This window comes from Acyrthosiphon pisum, chromosome A1 (assembly GCF_005508785.2).
Source record: "Acyrthosiphon pisum isolate AL4f chromosome A1, pea_aphid_22Mar2018_4r6ur, whole genome shotgun sequence".
Taxonomy (NCBI): Eukaryota; Metazoa; Arthropoda; class Insecta; order Hemiptera; family Aphididae; genus Acyrthosiphon; species Acyrthosiphon pisum.
Window position 1 is genome coordinate 87,573,914 of NC_042494.1, and position 25,876 is coordinate 87,599,789.

General features: G+C 26.7%; 1 protein-coding gene across 3 annotated transcripts in view; it reads left to right on the plus strand.

Annotated features, from left to right (window-relative positions):
* LOC100570183 overlaps positions 1–25,876 on the plus strand; it is a 174,258-nt gene that overhangs the window by 83,354 nt on the left and 65,028 nt on the right. For all 3 annotated transcript variants that reach the window (XM_029487695.1, XM_029487696.1, XM_029487698.1), the window contains exons 3-4: positions 14,493–14,496; positions 23,548–23,671. In XM_029487695.1, coding sequence (XP_029343555.1) covers positions 14,493–14,496; positions 23,548–23,671 — 128 coding nt within the window. The remainder of the gene's footprint in view (positions 1–14,492; positions 14,497–23,547; positions 23,672–25,876) is intronic.

A 25,876-nucleotide genomic window follows, 5' to 3' on the forward strand; every position in this document is an offset into this window, starting at 1 on the left:
AATGGTAATTATTATTTGTCATTTGTATGCACTTTTTGTCAATCCTACCTAAGGACCTTATAAGAGTTCTAAAAACCAATTTGAATTCGTTAATATATTCAATATTGTCTACTTGTGATCGATCCGGTCACATTTTAAGATTTCTAATTTTAACTCCCAATAATCAACGTTTGAAAATTTCTAAATTTTAAAATATTCAAATAAATTGTATAGGAGTTAATAGTATCAACATTTAAAAAAGTGACCTATTCGATGTCGGGTAGACATGCGAGCGAATTTTAATTAGTTTTCAGAAGTCTTATCGCGTTGTCAAGTCAATCGGTATGACATTGACAAAAGATTGGTACATTTTGGTTGAAATAATTACCATTTACAATATTCCCTTAACTCAATTAATACTTACACGCACAGTATAATAATAATATAGACTTTAACGATAACACAATAATATTATAGTTGTGTTAGGACTTAGGATTTACTTCATGGTGTATTAGGAATTCCGGTGTTAACTTCTTGACGAAATAAAAGTGCAACAACTTCGTTATAATTTACAATATTATAATATACGAATTGACAGTTGACATTCTCTTAAACTATGTGATAACAATATCCTGCACTTCAAAATACAGCTCATCTTTGTCGTGCAGGACCAAGGGCATGATGTTTTCCAGCATTTACGTGGGATTAATGCATCATCAGTAATTTTGTTACATGTACAGGATTCCCGTAGAACATACCATCCTAATAATATGGGAAATGCGTTTGACACAGCAGTTCACATACCCAAACTCCCTAAATGTCTCGTCTCTTTGAATCTGCGTTGACTGTCCTATTCCAACATATTATAACATTGTCAGTGTGTCGGAATCTAACATCAAGTTTTTTTGTTTGACACCACTACCATGGTAGTGAATAGCTGAAATGCTTTTCAATAGACATTCTCGTGATGACAATATTATGTTCGGTTTTTGAATCATATAGCCTTTTACAAGCCTTAGGAAAATTATAATATTACTATATTAATAATATTTCTCGATGACTCAATATTATATTAAACTATCAGACATATTTTATATCTATAGCCATGATATTTTGTTAAACACAACCTATGTTGTATCAGAGATGTTTCTAAAAATATTTCACAATTTTCACAATGAATAGGTACGTTTAAAATCAAAATTCAAAATACACGAATGATAACAACAATGCACTGTTAAACTATTAGACAAATGTTGAAGTTTGTATAGGAACAAATATATTAATGATTATCAATGTTTTGAATTTTCATAACTCATAATACAATTGAATAATATTGAAACGATATAAAAGATACCTACTATGTAAACAATATTATAATATCCTCATATTGAATTCTGCTGATAAGTAATAAAAATTATTACTATAACATATACCTAAACCTACATACATTTCACTACCATTATTGTTTACAATGCCTTTTGATGTGTGTAATAATAATATGTAAACAATAATTATATCCACATATTTAATTCATGCCAATAAGTGATAAAAAATATTGATAAAAACGTACATCAATTTCACTACCAATATTAAATTATTTTGTATTCCAATACAAATATAAATAGGTATATACTATGTCCTGCAAGTTTATACAGACAAAATAATATCGTGTTTGTTTTAGTTTTATTCATAATTTTTTCAAAAATATTTTCAACAGTATTTACAATCTGTTCGCGAAACAATTATCAAATTTGAAGAGATTATTATAATATGAATATTTTGACGGATGTAGCTACCCAATTATAGCACATTAGCACTACCTATTTTGAATAAATATAATATGTTGATAAATTATATTATCCTCTTATTTAATTCATGTTGATAAGTTGTAAAAATATTGCTAAAATATATTATACATAAATTTCACTACCAATATTGAATTTTTTTGTTTTCCTATATAAATATAAATAAGCATTGACGTTGTACAAAAGGTATAGACAAAATAATGGATATAATGGACTTAAATATTCCATAAGTACTTATTGTCAAACCACGTCAACACCATCAGTTAGATGGTTATCTGTATTCATGCATAAAACGGCCTCTTATAATTTATGCATTATATAGAAGTTTGAAAAAAATACAGCAAATAATAGCTAAAGGAAATATTTATATTCCTGTAAATGAATTGAGTATTTATCTACCATTTAAATTATTTATGATGTGATCAAAATCACTCATGTGTCACTGTGTTAGTCTGAATATTGATAATCGATGACTAAACTAAAATGTAGGTGCATATAGTAAAATTTTGAATTTGTGAAATAAATTAAAAGTCAAACTAAAATTGTTGTCCAAATATTTAAATTAGCATTTATTTCTAGACATGGTACAATTTATGTCAAGATATTTTGACTTTTTTATGCTATTCATAGACATTTGCAATTTTTAACTAAGTATTTTTAGATTTTTTAGATTTGTATTGATAACTTTAAAAATTGAATACTAAACCCCCTTCTAGATGTTTTAACATCCCTAATAAATAAATTTCCACTCCTCATCACTTCCACTCCTTAATTAACACACGTATCAAATCTACTGATCATCCATACCATATTCTAATTAAATTCTAAATTCTAAATTGTTTTAATTTTAATAATAAACTTGTAAAAACATGTAATATGTTGAAACATTTTAATTATAATAAATGAAAAAAAAAAAAAAATTGAATACAAGATTCTTCATAAGTTGTTACCTAAATTAAACCTACTTTTTTCTTTATTACCATTATAGAAGTTCAAATTTAATGAAAACCGTTATAATCATGATAATGTACAAATTATTTTTTAGTCAATATTTCATAATATTTTTAATTTTAATTGTCATGTCATAAAAATGTAATACAAGACATAAGTTTTCTTCTGAAAAATAAATTTAGCGTTACCTATATAAAATTTTATAAACGTTAGAAGTTTAAATTTGGACTAAATTCGTCAAATTAATGAATATTTTTATATTATTTTGTGGTTGAAAACCAATAACCTTTAAAATTTTACTAACTTAACCTTAAAAATTTATTATAAAATTCTTTATAAGTTGGTGTTACAGAATTCTTAACACATCTAAAATGTATGTGAAAAATTTTCGCTTATAGACATTTAAAATTATAATTTTTCTAAATTAGATAGAACAATAAATAACGATTTTAAATATGTTATCGTTATTAAAAATGTATTAATCGAAGGAAACTTTCCACCATAGCATATATTATTATTATTCCAATATACACAATGAAATCTCAAAAGTACTTATATTCATTTTAAGCTATGTACCTATACTAAATACTTAGGTACCAGTTACCACTGACCTATTGGCTATTCACTTTTTTTTTTTTTTTTAGTACGTCGGAATTGACTATTGACTTGTAAGTTAATAACAATGTTAGGTCTATCGTATAATATTATAAATTATAATAGGTTATTAATAATATAATATAGACGGCGGTTTTAGAAAAAATTAGCTTAACCTACTACTAGGTAAATCACTACAAAAGAAAATTAAATTTCTAATATTATAGTATTATCCAATTAAATATAAATAAATTATAAAATATCCTAAGTAATAAAGGCACGCCTCTAGGCACCACGACTTTTGTGTATTATGTCATAATATGTATACACATGTAAATATAATTAATAATTTAAAATTGAGTTTACTGACAAAGCATTTCTATTTTTTTGAAAATCTTATTTCATCCATCATAGAGATGTTATATTTAATACATGACTACGTGTACCAAGACAAAAATGTTCGAACTTGTCTTTCTTTTAAGTGCACTAAAGACTTGCGGTGGAGAATTGTATACGTGAGCAGCGAATGTGGTCTTAAACGATTTTCTCCTCGGTTGGATGTCATAATAACATTATTGCCCGTCATGTTTCATTACGTGAGTTTTGCAAAGAAAATCGCTATGTTTTCCACTGATGATGTTTTATTATGATTTATATTATTAACATTGTTACACGTTGTAATTCTGTAATGTTTTTCGGTGCTTTTATGTATCACATCGGTATGATAATATCACATAATATTTTAAAAAAACTATAATATATTACAAATATAGCTGGTAGGTTAAGTTACCCTATTTACTAATTTATTAAATAAAAAATGGTTCATAATTTATGACAACATACCTAGTTTGTTTTCAATTTCATACGAGTACATACAACTTAATCCTAAAATATTCGTTATAAATGTACCTACAAAAAAAAAACAATTTTAAATATATTTTATTTTATAGTAATAAAAAGAAAAAACCAATAGTTTTGTAATATTATATTATTTAAGGCATTAGGTAACTATCATTATCTGCTCTTTATTATATTTTGTAATCACTCGTGTTCTGAGGGCTTGTCGATTTCAAATTTATTTGATCTTAGTAGAAGTATACATTTATAATTAACAATTTAAATGTAGAATGTGTAACGAACATAATTTACTTATTTTTTACATATTTTAAACCTACTCAATTTATTCTGTGCATGTTGAAAATCGATTTAAATGTTCGTATTGTAAATAATTTCACAAAAGTTTTGATTTTGAATGGGAAAAATTTAACTTATTTTTAGACACATTATAATGTTAATGTAGGTATGTAGAACAACCAATAATTGGGCAAAGAGGAACAAATAATTATAATAATATGTAGGTATTCGTTATTATCTATCTTCTTCTTTTTTCGAAAATTGCATGTTAGGTCGTTATAATATTTTAGTTAGTTTGAAATTAAAACCATCCTATTATTATTATAACCACCATTACACACACCATAAAATTGTATGACATTGTGTGAATATCATACAGATAACAACTTACAGTAAACTTTAGTTGTTCAAAACTCCTATTATAAATATGTATGTTGTATTTAATGTTTATTATTACGTGCACAATACTAGATGTAAATAAAATATTGAAATGTTAAGGATGTCTTATTTATATTTCAAAATAGGTACCTAAGTAAATACATTTTTCATTTATTGCAGCTAGACAACATAATCTTTAGAATTAAGTGTTCGGTTATGTTTATATTTAATATCAGACTCAAAGTTACGCATAATTAATGTTCAAACAACCAAAAGTACGTAGACAGACACAATGACTAATATCACGAAATGTGAGTGTCTTTCATAATTTATATTACACTAAAAATATTATTGTTTGTTATGTTGTTGCGACATTATTCGTTTTTTAATTTTTTTTTTTATATAATATATTAATTAAAGTGTCATCATTGGCTTCTTTACTCACTTTTTGTATTTTGTATACTCATGTTATCTGTACCTTATCATATATGCTTATTATGTCATCTGATATAGATTGTATATTTCGACTTAAAATAAAAAAAAAAAAAAAAAATATAATATATTATACTATCAAATTTATAGATACCTATCGCCTTTTATATGGACAAAAATCGGTGTTGCTCGTAAATATTTTATTATAGTTTTCCGTATTTTGTTGTTTTAGTTTTCCCCATATTATTAGGTAAGAAAAAAATACAAAGGATTACTTACCTTTGACCATCCAAACTCCAAGTACCCGGCCAGCTAGATCCAATCTGTTACCAGAAACCGCACTCAAAGTCAAAGATCGGTGTATTTTTTCCACAGTAAAATGTGTTTTCAAACCCAAAAAAGCAGACGACTAACACACACACACACACACACACACACGCATCATTTTAAAGCCAATCGCTTCGCTCTAAGTCTATATAATAACGAATCGATTTTCCTAAATACGTTAGATTTGTGGTACCGTGTTCAATATTCATGTCGTTATTGACGTTGTTATAATTACTACGATGTGCGTAATACAATTAGGGTAGGTATGCATATTGCATGTACAATTGAGTTCTGTAATGGATTTCAGTAATTCTCTCGCAGTTTCATGTATTATATTCTGTGCACTGAATTGTATATTTCTGCTTTCTTTATTCCCCTCAAACTCATCGTCGTTCTATTTTTATCTTGTTTTTTTTTTTTATTAATTTGACATTTCAATTTTAGAAACTGTTAAATGTTTTTATAACACAAAAAAAGGTTTGGACGCATGTCCATTTTAAACGTTTATTGTAAATATAAATTGTAAAAAAGTCGAACAGCGGTTAAAGGTAAAAACCGTTTTACCAATATAACTGCTAATAAGTTATATAGACATCAACTGTCTTTTATATATACACTATATATATATATATATATATATATAGAGTATTTTTCTTGTACGTATAGCATATAACCTGTCTGCCTAGACGTGCCTAATGTTCATATACAATCCTGCAGATGCCGTTGGAAATATAAGATAAGAATAAACTTTGAAAGTTCAATATCAATTTTACTACGAATTTCCAGTTTTTCGTAAATATTTATATTTGACAAAAGTTATGTTAACAGTTAAATTATTATAACATTATTTTATATACCTATAGGTATATCTATTATTTATAATTAAGCGCCTAATGTTTTTAATAGCTTATACTAAAATTAATTTGATAGCACATAATATAATATATATTAGATATTATATTCGTTTTATTTGATAAGACGTGGTCGAAGTATTTTGTTATAAAAAAAAAAAACACTTATTCAATAAATTCAAGTAAGTAGTTATAATATAATATGCATAAGTATTGTAACTTTATGTCTACATTTTCCAACTAATAGTTTAATAATATAATGATACAGGTAATTTAAAATAACAGAATTTGATCACTTCCAAGCCGCTGGCTGTGCGGAAGTGAGAGTTCTTAATACCTACAGTAAATAATACCTAATAAGTTTAGATATAATAATATGTACATAGAACTGCATAACAACAATAAACAATTAACAAACAATAACAATGGTATGAATTAAAAATATATAAAATAATAAAATATTAAATTAATATAATAATGTTGATTAGGTAAGTAAATTTTAGTGAATGCATCCATATAGTTAACGAAGTGAAGGGATAAAATAGAACATGGAGAATAATACAGTGTTTTACAATAATAAGTATTAAAAAAATGACAATAGGTGTCTATATATTAAGAGCAGTGAACCCTTCATACGTATATTATGTATCTTAAGTTGGGTCATAGCTGGCAATAATAAATCGAAATCAATCTACTTGTATATAAAATGAGATACTTCAGTAATAATACGAAAAACTAATAATTGATAATCGATTGCCTAAATTTGAGTTATCTGTATACTAGTACTTCCTGTTTGGTCTGCGATACAACGAATGGCATTATAATAATGTTATTTTTTGTTTTTTAAATAGCACTATAATTAAAATTAAAATAGATTATCACTATACAATTTATATAAGTACTATAAAATGTTAATTATAATATCTAAATATTTGAAATTACTTTTGATAAAGAACTAACTTTGAATGTTTAACAAACGTTTATTCCTACATTTGTACATCTTTCTGTTGAAAAATAGTTATTATTTGTGTTGTTGAAACTAAATTATAATTTCAAATTCATAAAAAGTATAATAAAACATTATTATACATTTTTGAGCAATAAATATCATTGTACAAAGTACAACTATTTCATTTTATAAAATATAATGTGACAGATAACGATAAATAGCTAAAACAGAACACAATAAAACATTGAGAATTTCAGTATCACGACCCTATATTAACTTAAGTTAAAGTTTTTGCAGTCAAGAATTTTTTTCTCATAAGAACAGTACATTTTGTGCTCTATGTACGCAAATTTAATTAAAATACAAGATAGTTTTCATGATCATTAAAAAAGAAAAGAAGAAGATGGATGAGTGGGTATTGTGGGAGCTGTCGTGTGGGTCACTGTAATGGGTAAGTTAAATCGAAGACGGTCTGCCAGCTTGTATTACTAAGTAGGTATATTTTATGATATTATTGCTATTAAAGTGGTTTATTTTACTATTAGTAATACAGTAGGTTGAATTAATTTTTGCCGAAAACATTTTATTAGATAAAGTATAAAAGTTTCAAGTACTCAAAAATAATAATTTTTAAATTACTATAAAATAACTAAAACCATTGTGCTTCGTTTAAATGTCTAATTCCGTCCAAAGTTGAATTTAAAATATCTATTTAAAAAGCTGTTTATGTGCATAATTTTTAGATTTTTTGGTTACAATATGAAATGCTTAAGAGAAACTTTATTTTACATTTTTAATTCTTGAACGAATCGTTCTATTTTACATACTAGTCAATTCAATAAATAAGCAGTTTTGTAAATAATAATTTTTATTTTGTATATAACAATACAAGGAAATAATTTTTTTTTATTATTATTTATATAAGGCTTCACCAACTTAACACTCAAATAAAGTCAAAATATTTCAAAATATGTTGTATTTAAAATACTAATATGAACAAATTTCAAGTATATCTACGGTTATTAACATTTTTGAGTTACACCGAAAAACAAAATCCAGTTTGTGGAAAACTAATTTTACGCAAAAGTTCCAGTTTCCCTTAATTTTTTTTTTTTGTTTTTCCTGCGCTTTTAAAATTACTGAGATTATAGTTATTATTATTTGGATAAAACACGGAATAATGTTTTAAAAAATATTAAATTTATAATAATTATTAGTTTTGATTGTATAAATATAGCAGCTATAGCTTATTATAATGGACATAATTTTTACGAACACACATATTTCTAAAACTTTGAATATTCTATAATTTATGAACAATGTTAATCTTGTTTCATACTATAATTGTCAATTACAGTGATTTTGCAAGAAAATTATCCAACAATATCGGGTTGAATTCCTACACATATAACTCACAATATATTTCAAAACATTCTACTAAAAGAATTTTTTTCTGTTTACAAATTAGCTAGTTAGTTGGTGTGAAATATGCGCAAATGATTATATTTTTCTTATTTAATTACAATTTTCCCAAATAAAATATAATAATCACCAATAGTGTGTATTATAATTAAAAATATATTCTACTGTTAGGATTTTACAGTTAAAAATATAAAAAATGGAAAATAAAATAATGATTATTTATCTTTAACCGTTTCTGATCATTCGTGTGGACTAATAATGATTGCCTACATTATTCTTAATGTATATATACTGTGAACAATTAATGTACAATGTGTGCATAGTATAATTTCATTTATATTGTGAAACAAAATGCAATTACCTATTATAGTCGTTTTAATAAAGTTTGATAATACTTTAATACAGAAATGGATTTTTAATATAATGTTCAACAAACAGTTTCATCTGAAATATATACTCCGTAGGAGTGCATCGGTGCCTACTAGGTATTTATTTTAAAATAATTGCATTAAATGGTCTTATTCAAATCATACATTATTTTGTTTGACATTTTAACTAAGGTTTAAATGTTTGTTTTATGGCGTAGCAAAAGTAAAAATAAATATTGTGGCTTATAATGATACATAATTATATATTGTATAATACCTACACCTATATATTAATATAACTGTGATAATGGTATACAGTTTCATAAATAATTGTATAATAACCAACGCTAATAAATTATTTAATACTATTTTCTGCATTCTGAATATCTCCAATTAACAACAGCGCACCACATTTTCAGGATTATTCATTTTTTTAATCAAATACATATACAATTAAATATTTAAAAATCAATAATTTAAAAATAAGTTTATATCTATAGATATATATTTTTTTAAACAAAGTTTTATTTAATATCCACTAATTACTGTGGATTCCATGTAAGTACACTAATTTAGTTTTTTTTCAGCAATTTAACACTTCAGAGATTCATTACTTATTCTGTTGTAATGAATATGTCATTACAACAATTCGAGAATTAATATGTAAGCTACCACAAAGCATTCAATTTTAATTAAAAATAATGAATACAAACGATAACGTATATATTAAGAATAAAGTTCCATTAATTAATTGTATAAGACACATAATTTTTTATGAAATGTAGTGTAATTAAGAAACTTCTATGTTTCTACATTTTTTTACCAAGCCGAGGCGGCTGATTTCAAAACATTATACTGTACATTCTCATATTATTAAAAGTATAATTCAATAAAATATGTGCATTATGGTAGTAACAAGCCCGAATTAAGACATTTTATGGCCCAGGAGCCAAAGTTTTAAATGAGGCCCCTGTACGAAATAAAAAATAATAATGTATATATTATTTAATATTGGGTACCTATAATAATAAATATATATAGGTATTAGGTACATAGCAATAAATAATGAATAATGTATCATTTTATAAATTATAATTTACAAGCTTTTTCCCTCGCTAAAAAATCATTGATTTTTTTTAGGTGATTTATGCAGTGACGCAATGTTATATCATTATAGCCTATAATGAAAAAAGTAATGGACAAATCTGAGGCCCCTAAATAAATTCTACATATCAAGGCATCAGGGCCATGCCCCCCTGGACCCCCCTGTACCCCCCTTAATTCAGACTTGGGTAGTAGATGACTTGTTCAACAATCTTGTCGAATAATAAAATTTGTAATTAAATAAGAACGCATTGAATATTATAATGATTAGTCGTTAGAAATAATAATATGTAGGTAGGTATATTTTATAGGTGTACCTAAAATAATTATGTCTAAAATACAAATTAATCACCCCGAGCAAAGTTCTATTAAATATCAATTAACCTACACTCAATAATTAATATAATTTCGTATAATACTTATTCTACAAGTTTAAGGTGTCTTATAGCCTATAGATAGGGACATGTTTAGGTCGCTTTCAGTTATGCGTTTTTCGCCGATACTATACAGTATACACGATCGAATAACATATTGTTATATAGGTAGTAAAAATTTTAAATGTTCGGTGACCGGTGTATATTTTATCATATTGATTGTATATAATGCATGATATAATATATATCTAAGTCTTATATTTTAAACTTTAAAAAAACTTTGGGATGTAATAAATATATTTTTCTTGTGCATTCATTAAACGAATCCAAAAACAATAATTCAACATTCTTACTGCGATTCGTGTACTTAAAAAGGGGTTTCTTTTGACAATTTCAGACGATCCTCGCAGTAATGTCGCCAAAAAGTTTGTGTTGTCCTAACGTATATATAAAAAAAAACACTAACATTCTTTGCAAATAACTTCACTGAAATTGCGATACGTAGCATGAAGGATATTATATTATATGTTATGATACGAGACCGGAACAGCGTGCGCGAAAGAGCTTTTACATTGACGATAAATATTAAATCACTGGCCACACAATTGGTTAAGTACATATTGCGTTACTCTATGGCAATAATAAATAATAATAATATATAGCGATTCGACGACCGGCGACCATACCTCGTAAATATCTAAAAAAAAACTTCCAATTATTATTCAGCCGAGATAAATCAGCAAATCTCAAAACTACGTATATGTTATAATATATAGTAGATACCTACCTACCTATTTAATATTAAACAATTTAATGAGGCTATGAGAGTTGAAACGTGTTTTTTAGAAAACAAATGGACTCCCCTAGGCCATTTTTAATATACGATATTAGTGCGAGGACGCTACCTTGGGATTAATCGTAAAAATATCAGCTGCTCAAATAATGTTGTAAAATTAAGTACCTACAAACAAACATTTATTCATTTTTTTACATAATATAATATAAAATATACCTATTAGACAAAATTAATTAGTTAGATTTTTAATGATATGAGTATAAGTGATTTCATGGCTATTACTTAATTCTTTTCATCCTCTACTTGTATTTAAGTCTTTATAATCCCATCCCGTACCTATATTGTATTTTAATAATTTTGTTTGTAGGCTGTTTTCATTTGCCATACCATTAGGCGTAATTGCATAAATCACAAATACCATACAGAGTGGGTGTAATTGGCCATTATGGATGAAATATTTATTTGTCTTTTATGTCATTACTATGTTGGTTTTATTTGAGGAATCTTATAAGAAAAATTATACTTGAAAAGTATGTAAAATAATTATATGATCATTTGTTTAATAACTTAAATAATGTTTAGTTGAGTTTTGTATAAGAATTAAAATAAAATATTTTAACTATCGTAAATAGGTAAATAATTTTGTTATAAGCATTGGCGCAACTATAAAGGGGTGCACAGGGAACTTGTTCACACCCATGTTTATAATATGCACCCCCAAAATACAAAAGACCATCTATTATAATTTGATTATTTTGAAGTAAAAATTATCAGTAAATACAAAAATGTTATACTATGTATACTGTATATTAAGTTTAATAGGTAATTCTATTATGTACTCACTTTTCCAGCTACAACAGTATGACATAATATTATGAAATAATCTTTAGCTTATTTAATGTTGTATAGAACAGGTCACAGATACGTCATTATTACTTATTTGCAAAAAAATAACCATAATAATGTTGTATTATAAATCGACAAAATAACTTTGAAGACAAGATAACAATATTTCTCTTTATCTTTGCCAGGATGAAAGACTGCCTATGAATGTTAGCGCGTCTAAATTGTTTCCTTGTTTATTGCTTGTCATACCTTATAAAACAATTAAACAGTTAAATTGTGTTATTCGGAAAATAGTGGAGTTTTTTTATGAAAATTAAATATTTCAATGTTTATTTAATAATTAATAATATTAAACAATTAATAGGACCTATTATAGTACCTATTATTTGTTTACCCTTTATTTTAAAAAAAAAGAACAAACAAATACTTAACAAGAAATTAAAAATCTAGATTTTCCAGTTTGCAGTTGTTCTACTTCTAATTCAAATCAGCCAGAGTTAAAAAAAATGTATCCATTAAATTGATAAAATAATAAATAGCTAGTAGTTACTAACAGTCTGAATTGCATTCAAATACTAATTTAAATACTTTAAAAAAAAAATTATTCCTAACCTGCGTTAATAGCAGTAGCGGATCCAGACGTCATCTGTGTGGGGGGAATTTTCAAAAATTTAATTGCCTTTTTGTTTACCTAGTCAAATATTATAATAAAAAAAGCGGGTAAGTGTATGTCGCTCTGCTGAATGTAGGGTGAAATTAATGCAAAGGTTAGGTTAGGTTATATCTTAGTCCGTGAGGATGACAATCCCATTATATCTTTAATATGCCACCACCGTATACCATTCCCTTACGTCTTTACTACCTATATGCCCCACGCACTACTATACCGTGCAATAAATAAGTACCGACGACTGGTTAAATCGCGAACTGCTCCACCACTGTCTACCATCATCAGTTACAAGTGTATGTGCCGGTTTTTCCAAATTTCTGAAATTCTATAAAATTCGAAAATTCTATTTTATATTTTAGTTACTGACTTAATTGTAATAATTTTTCACTAATCTAATGCAGCTTACTAAAAACTTTATTACTTAAAAGAAGAGAACATTTTTCAGGTCTGACCAAGGAACGAATTTTCGTTTTACTTTAAATATAGTGGTAGTAAAAATGTAAAATACATTTGAAAAATGACAAATATTGTGCATTGTTCAAATGCATATTTTAGGTTCTATAATTATAATTTTGAAAATCGGGCTTGGAACTGACCTGTAAAATATTCTCTGCTATTAAATCAAAAAATAAATAAAAATAACGAAACCCGATTATTCCTCAAGGCGTGTAAGTTTTTTCTGTATGCTGTAAGATATGTTTTTGTACTAAAAAACGCACCGGCTCTGATGACCTTACCGACATATCCACTATTCGACTATATGTACAGTGGAGCCCAAACACGAGACCAAAATATGTCCTAATGGACACTGACCGTCGTCAAATAGTAATTAATATCAGTGTTATGTAATTTTCCTGATTGGACGTCCAATCGGGTGGCAGGACGAGAAATTATATATTTTCATGGTGGACGTGAAAATAGCCACTAAGAATTAAACTTAGACCTAGTACAAACTAGTAATTATTGCAGGGAATATAATAGGTATAGTTATTATCTACATCGCATCGTGTACTACAACGTTTAGCACATAAAACAGGTTCATAAAACACACATACTAAATTATAAAAGCCGTTTTACTGCATCACAAAATATAATATAATGTATTATACCTAGTGATGATTAAAACATTATCGAACCCAATTCAGAGTGAGCTTAAATAGGTAAAAATAATTTCGTTGATAGATTCGTCAAAGAAAAAAGTGGATTGCAGCAGCTTATATAAACTATTCGGACCCTAATAATAGTCCAGTCAAATTAGGTTTTCAGCTAGGAAAAATTCCCACCTAGCTGAATTTCCGTACACATCTTTATTACATCGTTGTAAATAATGTGTAAAAATTCGACCTCGATATTATGTACGCGTTAAAGGTTATTCGAGGTCAAAGGTCACGGAATTAGCCTTTTTTTTAATATCTCGTTTTTTATTGGTCGGACAAAAAAAAGTTTTAGATACAAATTGTAGAGGAGGTAATTATCTACAAAAATATTCTTTTGACATTTTTACGTCAAGTTGATGGTTTTTCCGTTATAAGGCCAACAAAGTGTACACTTTTAACGAAATATGATTTTTTCGCTAAAAACAAGTAGCCTTTGCGTTAATATCTCATTTTATACTGTTTGTACAGTAAAAAGTCTCAAACAAAAATTGTAGAGGATAAAATTATCTACAAAATGGTTATATATATACTCATCCCGGCCCACGAGAGTCCATACGTAAACCGCGCATTCATATAGTAATACGTGACGTCTGTTTTCTCCCACCATGATGCCATTCCCACTATTCGGCAACGTGCCGATGCGCAGTGACGGACGCGTTCTGACATATGGACTCTCGTGGGCCGGAGTATATATATATATATCCAATCGCACTTGCGTTGATCAAATCGATCGAATAAAAACAGATTTATTTCTACATTGATACAAAAATTAGAAAATCCGTTAAAATTTGTTTAACGCAAGTGCGATTGGATATATATATTATATATATATAACCTTTGATGCGTACCAAAATTCAGCTAGGTGGAAATTTTTTCGAGCTGAACCCCTTTTTTCGTCTAATTTGACTGAACTATAATAAAATCGATGGAATTTTTTTTGGTTAAAACACGAGAGTGTCAATTCAATTTATTTTCCAATTTTCTAGAAAATAACTGGTAAACAGGTACGTTACCCTGGAAAACTATAGAAAAATTATACAATTGCCAGTGATTAATAATTAGAGGTGTGTATGCGAATTCAGATCAACAACGGTATAAAATATTTTCTAAAAGAGTTAACCTAATGGAAAAAAAGTGTACTTACACAAACATATATTATCATTATCAGACCAATTTCCCCGGATAAAATCTAAAATGAATTATTGTATAAATATTTATAACGAAACTGCAGCATGTTTAAACCAATACTTATTTTTGTTGGATACTGCAGTTTTAATAAAATAAATTCAAAATATTGTTGATTTTAATTGTTTACGAAAAAGTATAAAAACGATGCATAGGTACATACAATTTACCAAAATTATTATTTGTTATAAATAATCGGTCTTATGGTTTATAGGTGATTTAAAATCATTATATAATAATAAATTGTTATCCAGCTGTCTCCACGCTCAGGGGCTTATTAATAATAATTATAAATTATATAGTCCAGACTTAAAATATGCTCATTTAAATGTAGATGTATTGTTCTGAAACTATTTTTGAAATTAATTGTTAACATTTAATAATACTAAGTGCAAACCCAGATAGTTGTATACTCCATACATTTTTAGGGGTCTATATAAATCAAGATCTGATAATATAATTTAGTAGCACATATTATTATTATTATTACGAATTGTTGGTTAAAATATTTTCACAACACTACCTTATAACCACAATCACCATCTATAATAATACGGGCAAATGGGTAATATTATTATACTGATATCGGTTGTATATATTGTGTTAAAACGTATTTTTCAAAGTACTTGCAGTATATTAATTCCGAAATTGCATCTTAGAAATAAAAATAACTCTGTCCCTCTACTCAAAAAACCTTATATTACGTCAGTAAAAAAAATACATATACATAAAATATTGCCAAAGAAATACCGTTTGAACCATTATTATCTTCTAAATCGGAAGATTTATATAAGCGCAGTGGAACAGATAAATAATCCAAACTGTATATATATTGTTAATATATGGTGTAACAACATTCGTATTTATATCCCACGACAAAATACATTTTTTGTTAACCGGAAAATAACGACAATTTTAATGTAAGTACCTATATTATTGTTAAATTAATAAATTAATTTTTTTATGTTATTTAAATAGGCGCAATTTCAACTTTTAACCGGGGGGGGACTGAATATATTAAAGGCAAGCAGACTGTTGCAATATAGCATTTTGAAATTGTATGTCCTAGGTTTTTTTTTTTTTTGGGGGGGGGCTACAGCTAAGTTTAGGGAGATTTGCCCCCATAATTTGCGCTTTTGGTTATTACCATTATTAATATGTCAGTGAAGTTGGTCCCCAACTTTGTCCGATCAGTTTCAAACCTGTACAAATATTTTGCAAATACTTAGCAATAATATGGAAATCTATTTTTTAATAATAATTGCCACATATTATTATCTATTTAGATATTTAATAATTAATTTGGATTGTTGAATAGTAACACGAAGCTTCGTTTTAATATAATATGTGTACTGTATAGCTATACAATATAATATCTACAATCTACTGTAAATTAATTTAATTTATATTTTATATACATAATAAAATATATAATAATAATACATAATACTACGTACATAATATTATATGTATATTATAAAAAAACAATAAGAATAAAACAAATACATTATTTTTGTATCAGGAATCTAAAATCCTATCATTTCATGCAAGTCCTTGCTACGAGATTGTTTATTTTTCTGAAAAGACAAGATATCACTAAAACTACGAAGGAAGTTTCACTTCATCCGCACGTGCTTGTACACACACAGACTTAATTTTAGATTCTGAGCAAAGCGATAACCTAACCAGTACGGTTTTACAATGATGTGTATTTTTTTAAATTTTTTTTTTTAATTATAATTGATTGCTGTTTTGTTGATTTACACTTACGGAAGTCCCATTATTAAATATAATACATTATTATTACAGTTATAATGAAAATATTCATTTGACTTTAAATCATTTTATATTACGTACCTACTGCGTGTTATTCTTGTTTTATTCATTTTGTATTTTTATGACGGTAACAATAAAATTTATATTATTTATAAATATATTACGTGTACCGGTGATAAAAAAATAACTCCACATCCAATTATACCGAAAACTAGACTCCTAATGATCAATAATTTTTCAAAACTTTTCACGGGTTTCTTGGAACACTTTTAGTACTTTTCTTCAAATAAGATTCAACATAAAAAAATAATTTGACCCAGCGCCGTCTAAGAGCAGCTAGTATAGGTTATATCGTATACCACGCACATTTAATTGGTGTGAATTATTCTCGATTCGTATTATACTTACTCATAACAATTATTTATAATTTATTTCACTCGTGACTCGTGCAATGAGTTAAAAATAATTACTAAATTAATATACCTTAAATTATCTTAAGTCTGTGTATTCCAACATTGTATGCATACAAGGTACCCATATTATATTGTTTGTGCGTCATATTATATACAGGATAATTCGTTAAAGAATATTATAACTTACATTATGTTGAAGAAAAGAATACTCTTTTCTGGAAACGTTTTCATTTTAACGCAATTTTAAGTCATTACAAGACAATGATTTGAACAACAAAATTGTTTATTATTGTTACATATTTGATATTATAGTTTCTCGACAATAATAGGTAGGTATACATTTTTTATATAACTCTGTCCCCCCACTATGCCCCCCTTTTCTTATATTATATTATCATATTATGATACTTTTAATATAAAAAAAGATTATCAATTGCTAAACAAATAAAGTGAATTTGTATTATTTATTTTTATTGTATTATACTTTAGGTGTATTATGTTACCTATATGTTACTTTTTTCATTGAAGAATCATTAAAATCTATCCAATAAGTTTGTGTGACACATCCGTGAGCCTTACTAAAAATTATTTAATTTTAAATTAGAATAACATTATAATACCTAAATCAATATAATACCTATTTTGAAAACAATTATCAAAAAAATAATTATTAAGTTAGGACCAACACGGAATAAACAAAATCATTAATTGTATCATAAACATTTTGACAAACTTCGTGTGACCCACATAAGGGTCTAATGGCAGTCAACCTGTTAAACTGTTAAAATAGTCTAGGTCTAGGTACATAAAATTAAAATTTCAAACGATTAGTAGATATTTAATTATTAGCTATAAGGTTTAACCTGTACGAACCTATTTTAAGTGTAGCTACTTCTAATTACTCAAGTATTTGTTTGAAATTTTCTAAAATTTGTGTAGATACTAAACACTTAAAATTCTTAAGAGTATGTGCATTTATTAATGATCTACAATGTAGTGGTTGAATCTCAACACATGTAAGTCCTACAAATTGTTGTTATTATTGTTATTATTATTGGACCGCATTGAAGTTTTCTTGGCACTGATATTTTGAAACCATAGCCGCCAACTATGTGTTACTTAATAAATAATAATATTATAATATGATCGAGGCGTTACTCGCAGAGGCGTGCCAAATTACAAAATTAAATTTTAATATTTATGGTGTATAATACAAAAAAGTTTTAGATAAGGATCCCAAATTTATTTATTTTTTTAAAACGGGACATTTTAAATTATGCCCACAATTATGCCTTACTTGTAATTTTCATGGATGTTAATTAAAGGTAGAAGGTGAGAGCGTAGTTCCTAGAAAATCAAAATATTGAAATATTGGATATTAGGACCTATGTTAGCAATTGATATATAATATTATAAAATTATAAAATATGTGATATTTTTATAAAAATTCTCAGTAAATATTTAGTAACTAAAATTACATTTTTCCTTGATGTGACACTTTTTTTCCTCACTTTAAAATAAATAGAGAAATTAAAGTTTTTAATTTTAAATGATATGAAAACATCTATTATAACTTCACTATAATTTGTCTAAAATTTAAATAATTTTACTAAATTAAATCTATAACCAATTAACATTGTATAGGCATATGCAGTATAGGAATGATAAGCACGGATTACAACAACATTAAGTAATTGTAGTAGGTGGATTAATTTTCGATTCGGGCATTAAAATTAAAACATAAACGTACACTGCCTAGATTTGGTATGTGGTAGTTTATTCATAGATAGTTTCAGATATTTTTAATTTTTACGTTTTGCATTTTACACACAAATAATTTACACGTTTATTTTTATTTTAATCAGAAATACTTTAATATAAAAAAAAAATGCAGAGATTTTCTATTTTAAAATTTTTAAACAATATTGTACTTAGTCTCATTCTTATTTAAAATAATGAATTAATAATTTATGATTATTCACACATTTTTTCATTTAATATTTAGTTTTTTTTTCGAAAAAAAAATTTAAACATTAATTATAGGTCGTTTTGTCACGAAATTCTATTGAATACGATTTAGTAAATAAATAGCGTTGATTATTTTAATTGTTTGGATTTCATCACAGTAGCGATTTTTACGTGTAATAATCATAAAGTAACTGTGTAAATGGGAATAAATAAAATAATTTTCTATTTACATTTGTTTCAATATTTCTATTACTTTAATGCAATTATTGTGAATATACATCTATTATTATTGGTGATTGCAAAATGTATTGAAAATAATAAATTTTCGTATTATAAATTTTAATTTTTGTTATTCATAAGATGAAAAGAACTTTATCATCTGATTTTGTCTGGTGTGTGTTCCATTTTATTTGTTTTTCTCCAAATAATTTATGTTAAAAAAAGAACGGCAATTATTTTATTTTCAATTATTTCAAATGAAAAATGTACATAAAAATAATAAGATAAAATATAAGCTTGACAAAACATAAATAAATTCAGTTGTAGCAATAAAAAAATAAAAATTATTGTTTTACTTTTTTACTTAAATTCCTCGGGTGAGATACACCATATACTATACCAACGACCAACGAAGTACTATGTTTACACTTAAAACAATATAAAAATTAGCATACAAATGATCATATTTCAATGATTTGAATTAAATTGTGAAATTATGTATTTTATTTATTATTAATTTGTTAATTTGCAGAACTTCTAATGCCAAACGAATACTATTTAAATACTATTTAATATGTAGTATAAATCAAAACAGTAAAAACAATTCATATTCATATTATAAACATATTCACGAAATTAAAATCATCGTGAACGGGAATTTTTCTATGACGTCAAATGCTATTTTCGTTATTATTTGTACACATCCACATCATTAAAAAAATATGTAGAAAATGCATTGTGTGTGTTTAACTATAAACGAGTATACTCGAAGTCTCAACTTACGGTCGTTGTTTGACAAAATAAATTTGGAAATACTGTAAAAAGCTTAAAACCTTTTTTAGTGCACATCGTTATATCATATTATATTATCATAATATATTGGTGATTGTCGTTTCTGTAAATTCACAGAAAAGTTTATTTTAATAGCCCGTAAGTTGTTGGTATCGAGTAAGTAACTTTGATGTGTCTCCATAAATATCAAACTATTTTTTATACGGTTATACAGACATAATTATTTAGAATACTGTACAAACATTTTCCATTCGTTGATTTAATTCATTCGATGTTTAATGCATACTTACATAATATGAGAATCATGGCGTTGTCTGTATAATAGTTGAATTTATGTCTTTGAACTGTTGTAGATAAGCAGTAAGTGTTATAAGAAGTTACGTAATTTTTTTCAAAAAGTTTTAAATGTACATGCACACCATGCGGCTCCTTACAACACGATTTATGAGGAACTCGTCTTAAAAATATACGACGATAAAAACAGAACTACCTATGTGACGAAAGAATTGCGAAAAAATATGATCTCTTCAGTATAGGTACCTATACGACTATAGCTGGTACAATAAACCTTCTTATTATAAGTTTGTTGACAAGCAAGTCAGCTGCTGATATAAAAAAAGTTATAACTAATGAAATAGAATAAACAAATGAGATGATTCGTTATAAGTATTTTACAGTTGAGTGGCTTGATATATAAAAGGGTTTTTAAGAGGCCTTTCAATCCCGAGGCCATATATTTTACAGTATCTATTGTTACTTTATATAAAAGAGATAATTAGTTTGAAAATCGGTTCTACGGGTAGGTAGGTAGGTACAAAAAAAATATTTTGAGATCGAGTGTTTGTTGTACTGTTATATTTTTACCCAGTTATATTATTTGTATATATTTTACATTATTATTACAGTGAAACCTCTTAATACCGAATACTCTCGGTTACTGAAATGTTGTCCACTATTCAGAGAATTTAGTTCATAGAAAGATTGTAGTTTGTTCTCAATAATACGTCCGCTATTTGGAGGTTCCGTTATGGGGAGGTTTCATTGTATATGAATAATTCACGTTAAATATTATTATCATTAAGTTTACAAGCACGTCATGTCGAATACTTGTAGCCACCCTGTATACACGTCGGACGTGTATGGTCATTTTGATTTACCACTTTTTTTTAAAACTATTGGATTTGGTATCTTTTTCCAATTTAAGTTTATGATTTCCTTTTCGTAATAACTAATATAACGATACGTCGGTCGTACTTATGGCGCTTCTCTCGAAATAAAGACTCGTAAATTTTCGATTCCTAGCAGATCGAAATAGGAGCTCTGCAAGCTTACAATGATGTGTGGTTTTTCCGGTAAAAGCTTTTCAGCGCTGTAAAAAAGCTCAAAAAGTTTCAGACTAATCCATTTCAGAAATAAGAAATCAAATTTATCATCTGATTGTACTTTAGTGAGGTTATTTTTTGAATTCTGCGCAGTTTGTATTTTTCGACGAAATCTCGCAAAACGATAAATAAATGTTAACTGCATGCACTCGTATTTAAAAAAAACTTGTTAATTTTCGTGCAAACTTGGCTCTGTTCGGCGAATGGCTTTAGCAAATGGTTTATCGTTGTTTAAAATTTAAAGTCCCTCTATACCTGCATGCAGTATCAAAATATATACTGATTCTGTATTTCATTTTATATTATTTTGTTATCCCTTTTCGTCCATTGAACGTTTTTGTTTCAAATCAGAAGCACACATAAAAACGTATCCGGTATAGATTATCATCCCAAACTCAAACCTTTATAATAATATGCTTATCACAGTTATCACAAAACCATGAACCAAAGCTAGGGGTTTTGATACGACCTCTACATTTTGATATATCAGTTGTATTTTTTTAAATTTTCAACAGAGCTTTGACTTAAGTCAGTGTACAATATACAGTGTTTAAATTGGGAAAAAATAAAAGGGCGGGGTGCAAACGTGAACAAAAAGTGTGCGTGTACCTGAATATTTAAATGTAAATATGACTAGGTCCTAATTAAATATTAGGATATAATAATATTAGAAGTGGTAAGCATATACCTATATATTTTTTTAAAACAAGAGTGACTCCGTCATTTGCGTATATCCGCTCAATTCAAGCATTGTATATTTGTATATACACACTGCACATCTTCATATAATATTAATATGGGTTTATATTATATAAATATATTACGTTGGAGTACAAAACCCTTGGTTGAGGACATGTTTTAATTGTGAATTTCAAAAAATTCTTTATTAGCGTGGGTTTTAGTATCATAAAACTAAAGTACTGTCCAAATTTCATACTCGCATAGCTCAAGCGGTTCTGGCCAGGCGAGTTCAGTCGGTCGGGACAAGTCCTTTCATAATATATTATATATTCTGCACAACTTCATAAAATATTAATATAAGAGTATATAATATATATCTAATATTATCTATATATAATGTTGTGGAGCGAAAAGTTTTTTAATTAACGCTTCGAATGTACGGTATAAGCCGCCTGTTCGTCGTAATCGTGTATCAAATTGGTTGTTTGTGTGGAATTATTGCAGCGCAGAAAACAATATTTGTAGACAGCAAGGTAGTTTATGTAGCATACCGGCGTGTTGTTAAGCCGTAGATGATTAAACGAAATTGAATAATAAGATAATCCGCGGTTAAACGGTTTAACGATATTATTTTCCAATGCGTGGGTAATATATTTTTTAATAGTAAATTATTAATCCGCGTTACGCGGGTTTTACGTATTTTTTTTTAATATTTTAAATCCGTAAACGTAATTAATAATTAATATTCAACGTTTCGTTGCGATAAATTAATATTATTATATAGTACGATTTATTGAACTGCTGCAGTCGTATATAGACGAAAATAATTATAAATATTTAATACATAATATATTACTCGGCTATATCTACCGTAGCAATATTATGTAGGAAATTACGACGACGGTTATAATATAAAATGTATTATAGTGGTAGAGTAAAAAAATATATAAAAAATATTATACCATTAACAGTTTTAATTTTTTGTGTGTTTCAGGCATATTTTACTTTAAACACTAGCATACTGGGGTCATTTATACATCTTGAAAGACCATATTGGACTGGAAATGGAACCGCTCCACAGAGCAAAAGTTTCCTAGAACCGGAAAAAATCTCTGAAAGTAAGCAATATTTAATCGAATTATAATAAAATACATTACATTTTATTAAAATTATTATTACTTTGTATTTATTGCTCAAATACTATTGTATTTAAGTTTAACGATTTGATTTATTGGTTGTGCTCATATACTTATTACTTATTACTAATAAGTTAGTCAAATAATAAGTTATTAGGTATAACATGACGAAATAACAAGGTATTGTTATAACAATTTTGTGATACACATTATATCTCTATTATCTGAAATAGGAGTGGGAGTCTTCCTCAGCTTTTAATTGGTCCTTGATAATATTAATAATATTATATTATTAAATATATTATTAACTCATAAAATGTGCGATAAATGTTATAAGCCAATCAAAATATGACGAGGATGACTCCCGCCCTATTTTGCGTTGACTGAACGAAATTCAGTTTGTTGTGATAATTATCTTGTTATTTCGTCATGAGGTATAACTTTTATTTCTAAAAACTAACAGTCTGCACATTTTTTTTTATATACAAAGTTCTTTAAAAAAAAATATTATTATTATAATTCAATAGACGAGCTTTAAAGTAACGTGTATATCGTAATAACAAAAAATAAAAACTAATACTAATAATAGTTTTATTTCAAAATTAGTTTTAACTCGATCGTCGTAGTGTGATGTTAATATTATTTTAGTTTTAACTTGAAGTAAAAAACAGACAAAAGCTTATAACACTTTTTATATTTTTCCTGTATTGAGTATACTTTTTTCTTTTTCTTTTTTTTTTATATCAAACACGTAGCTTTGGCTTCAAGGACCATTAGCTTTGTGTCAAGCGTTTATATTTATTATTAAATTAGTTTGTGCAGTCCAGTTGCCTCGAGTATGTAATGGCACGAGGGGTTGTCCATTAGATATGTCCGTTATATCGTTTCATAATATAGGTTTTATATTATACCATTTTAGAATGGAAGTTTTGAATAATAATATTTATTAATATTTGATAATTTTGTTAAAACAAAAACCATGTACTGAATATTCTGATTATTTGTTCGTAGCTACATATTATACATTTAGGAGTATTGAATGAACATAGTAAAACTACGAAAACAATACAAATTTATAATTTGAACGTTTTCATTAAAACATAATTTACTAACAAATCTTTAAATTTAAATACATTACTAAATATACGTTATTATAATCTATCATTATATATCTATAATAATATTAGTTATTACCCATTGTTGATGATTAAACATACTTGTATGAAATATATAGAATACAAAAGAATAGTTTATATTATAATTATGACTAGTAGATTAAAAAATATGATATTTTTTTTACCATAGCGTACAAACAATTTCCACAGTTTTCGGTAAAATTTGTCTAAACGTTTTAATATATATATTTGATTCCATGAGAGGCCAAGGCCAATATTAAAATTGAAACTATCTTCCCTATCAAATAAACTCACTAGATATATATAAATCAATAATCCGACCTGTTTGGACTTAGGCAATTCAATTCAGGGATGTGACAAAGCCCTTCTATGCCAAAACTCTCCAGGCGCTATTCTGTCTGTCTGCATGCTTCAATTAACTTTCGTAGCCAATCACATTAGTGCATCGCTAATAAAAATCTTCATAAAGACTGAAAAATACCTAAACTCAATTATTATTAATTTATGCTGAAACTCAATACTGGTAATTTCATAGGTAGTGAATTTAACTCACAAACTGTTCAACCCGTCATTAGAATTTAGAACAATTATTATCCTCATTGTAACTGCTCCTTAAAACAGTCCGCAAAACACTCAGAAGAAATCTGCTCCGAGATCTACCCAAACAATAAAATATTATAATGGTTCCCTAGACTGACTGAGGTGCTTCTGAGTGGCTTCCCATTTCCGTTATAGTAAAGATGCTTATTGTTGATAATTCAATATTTATTATTTATTAATTATTATGTCATTGCACTTACTGTTTGTACATTATTTTTGTCCCAGAAGCCCCGTATCACCCTTAGTATCTCCGTGGAAAATCAATATATTTAAATGCAATTTTTTACAGTAATAAGTATGGAAATTTTGATTGAATAACATAATATTCAATTTTTTTTTTCAAAAATTCAAAAAATTATCAAAAATTTTTTTTAGGAAAATAAATGTATTAAATTTCTAAGATAGCCATTTTGTTGATCATATTTTTTAAAACAGTTCAAAAAAAAATATA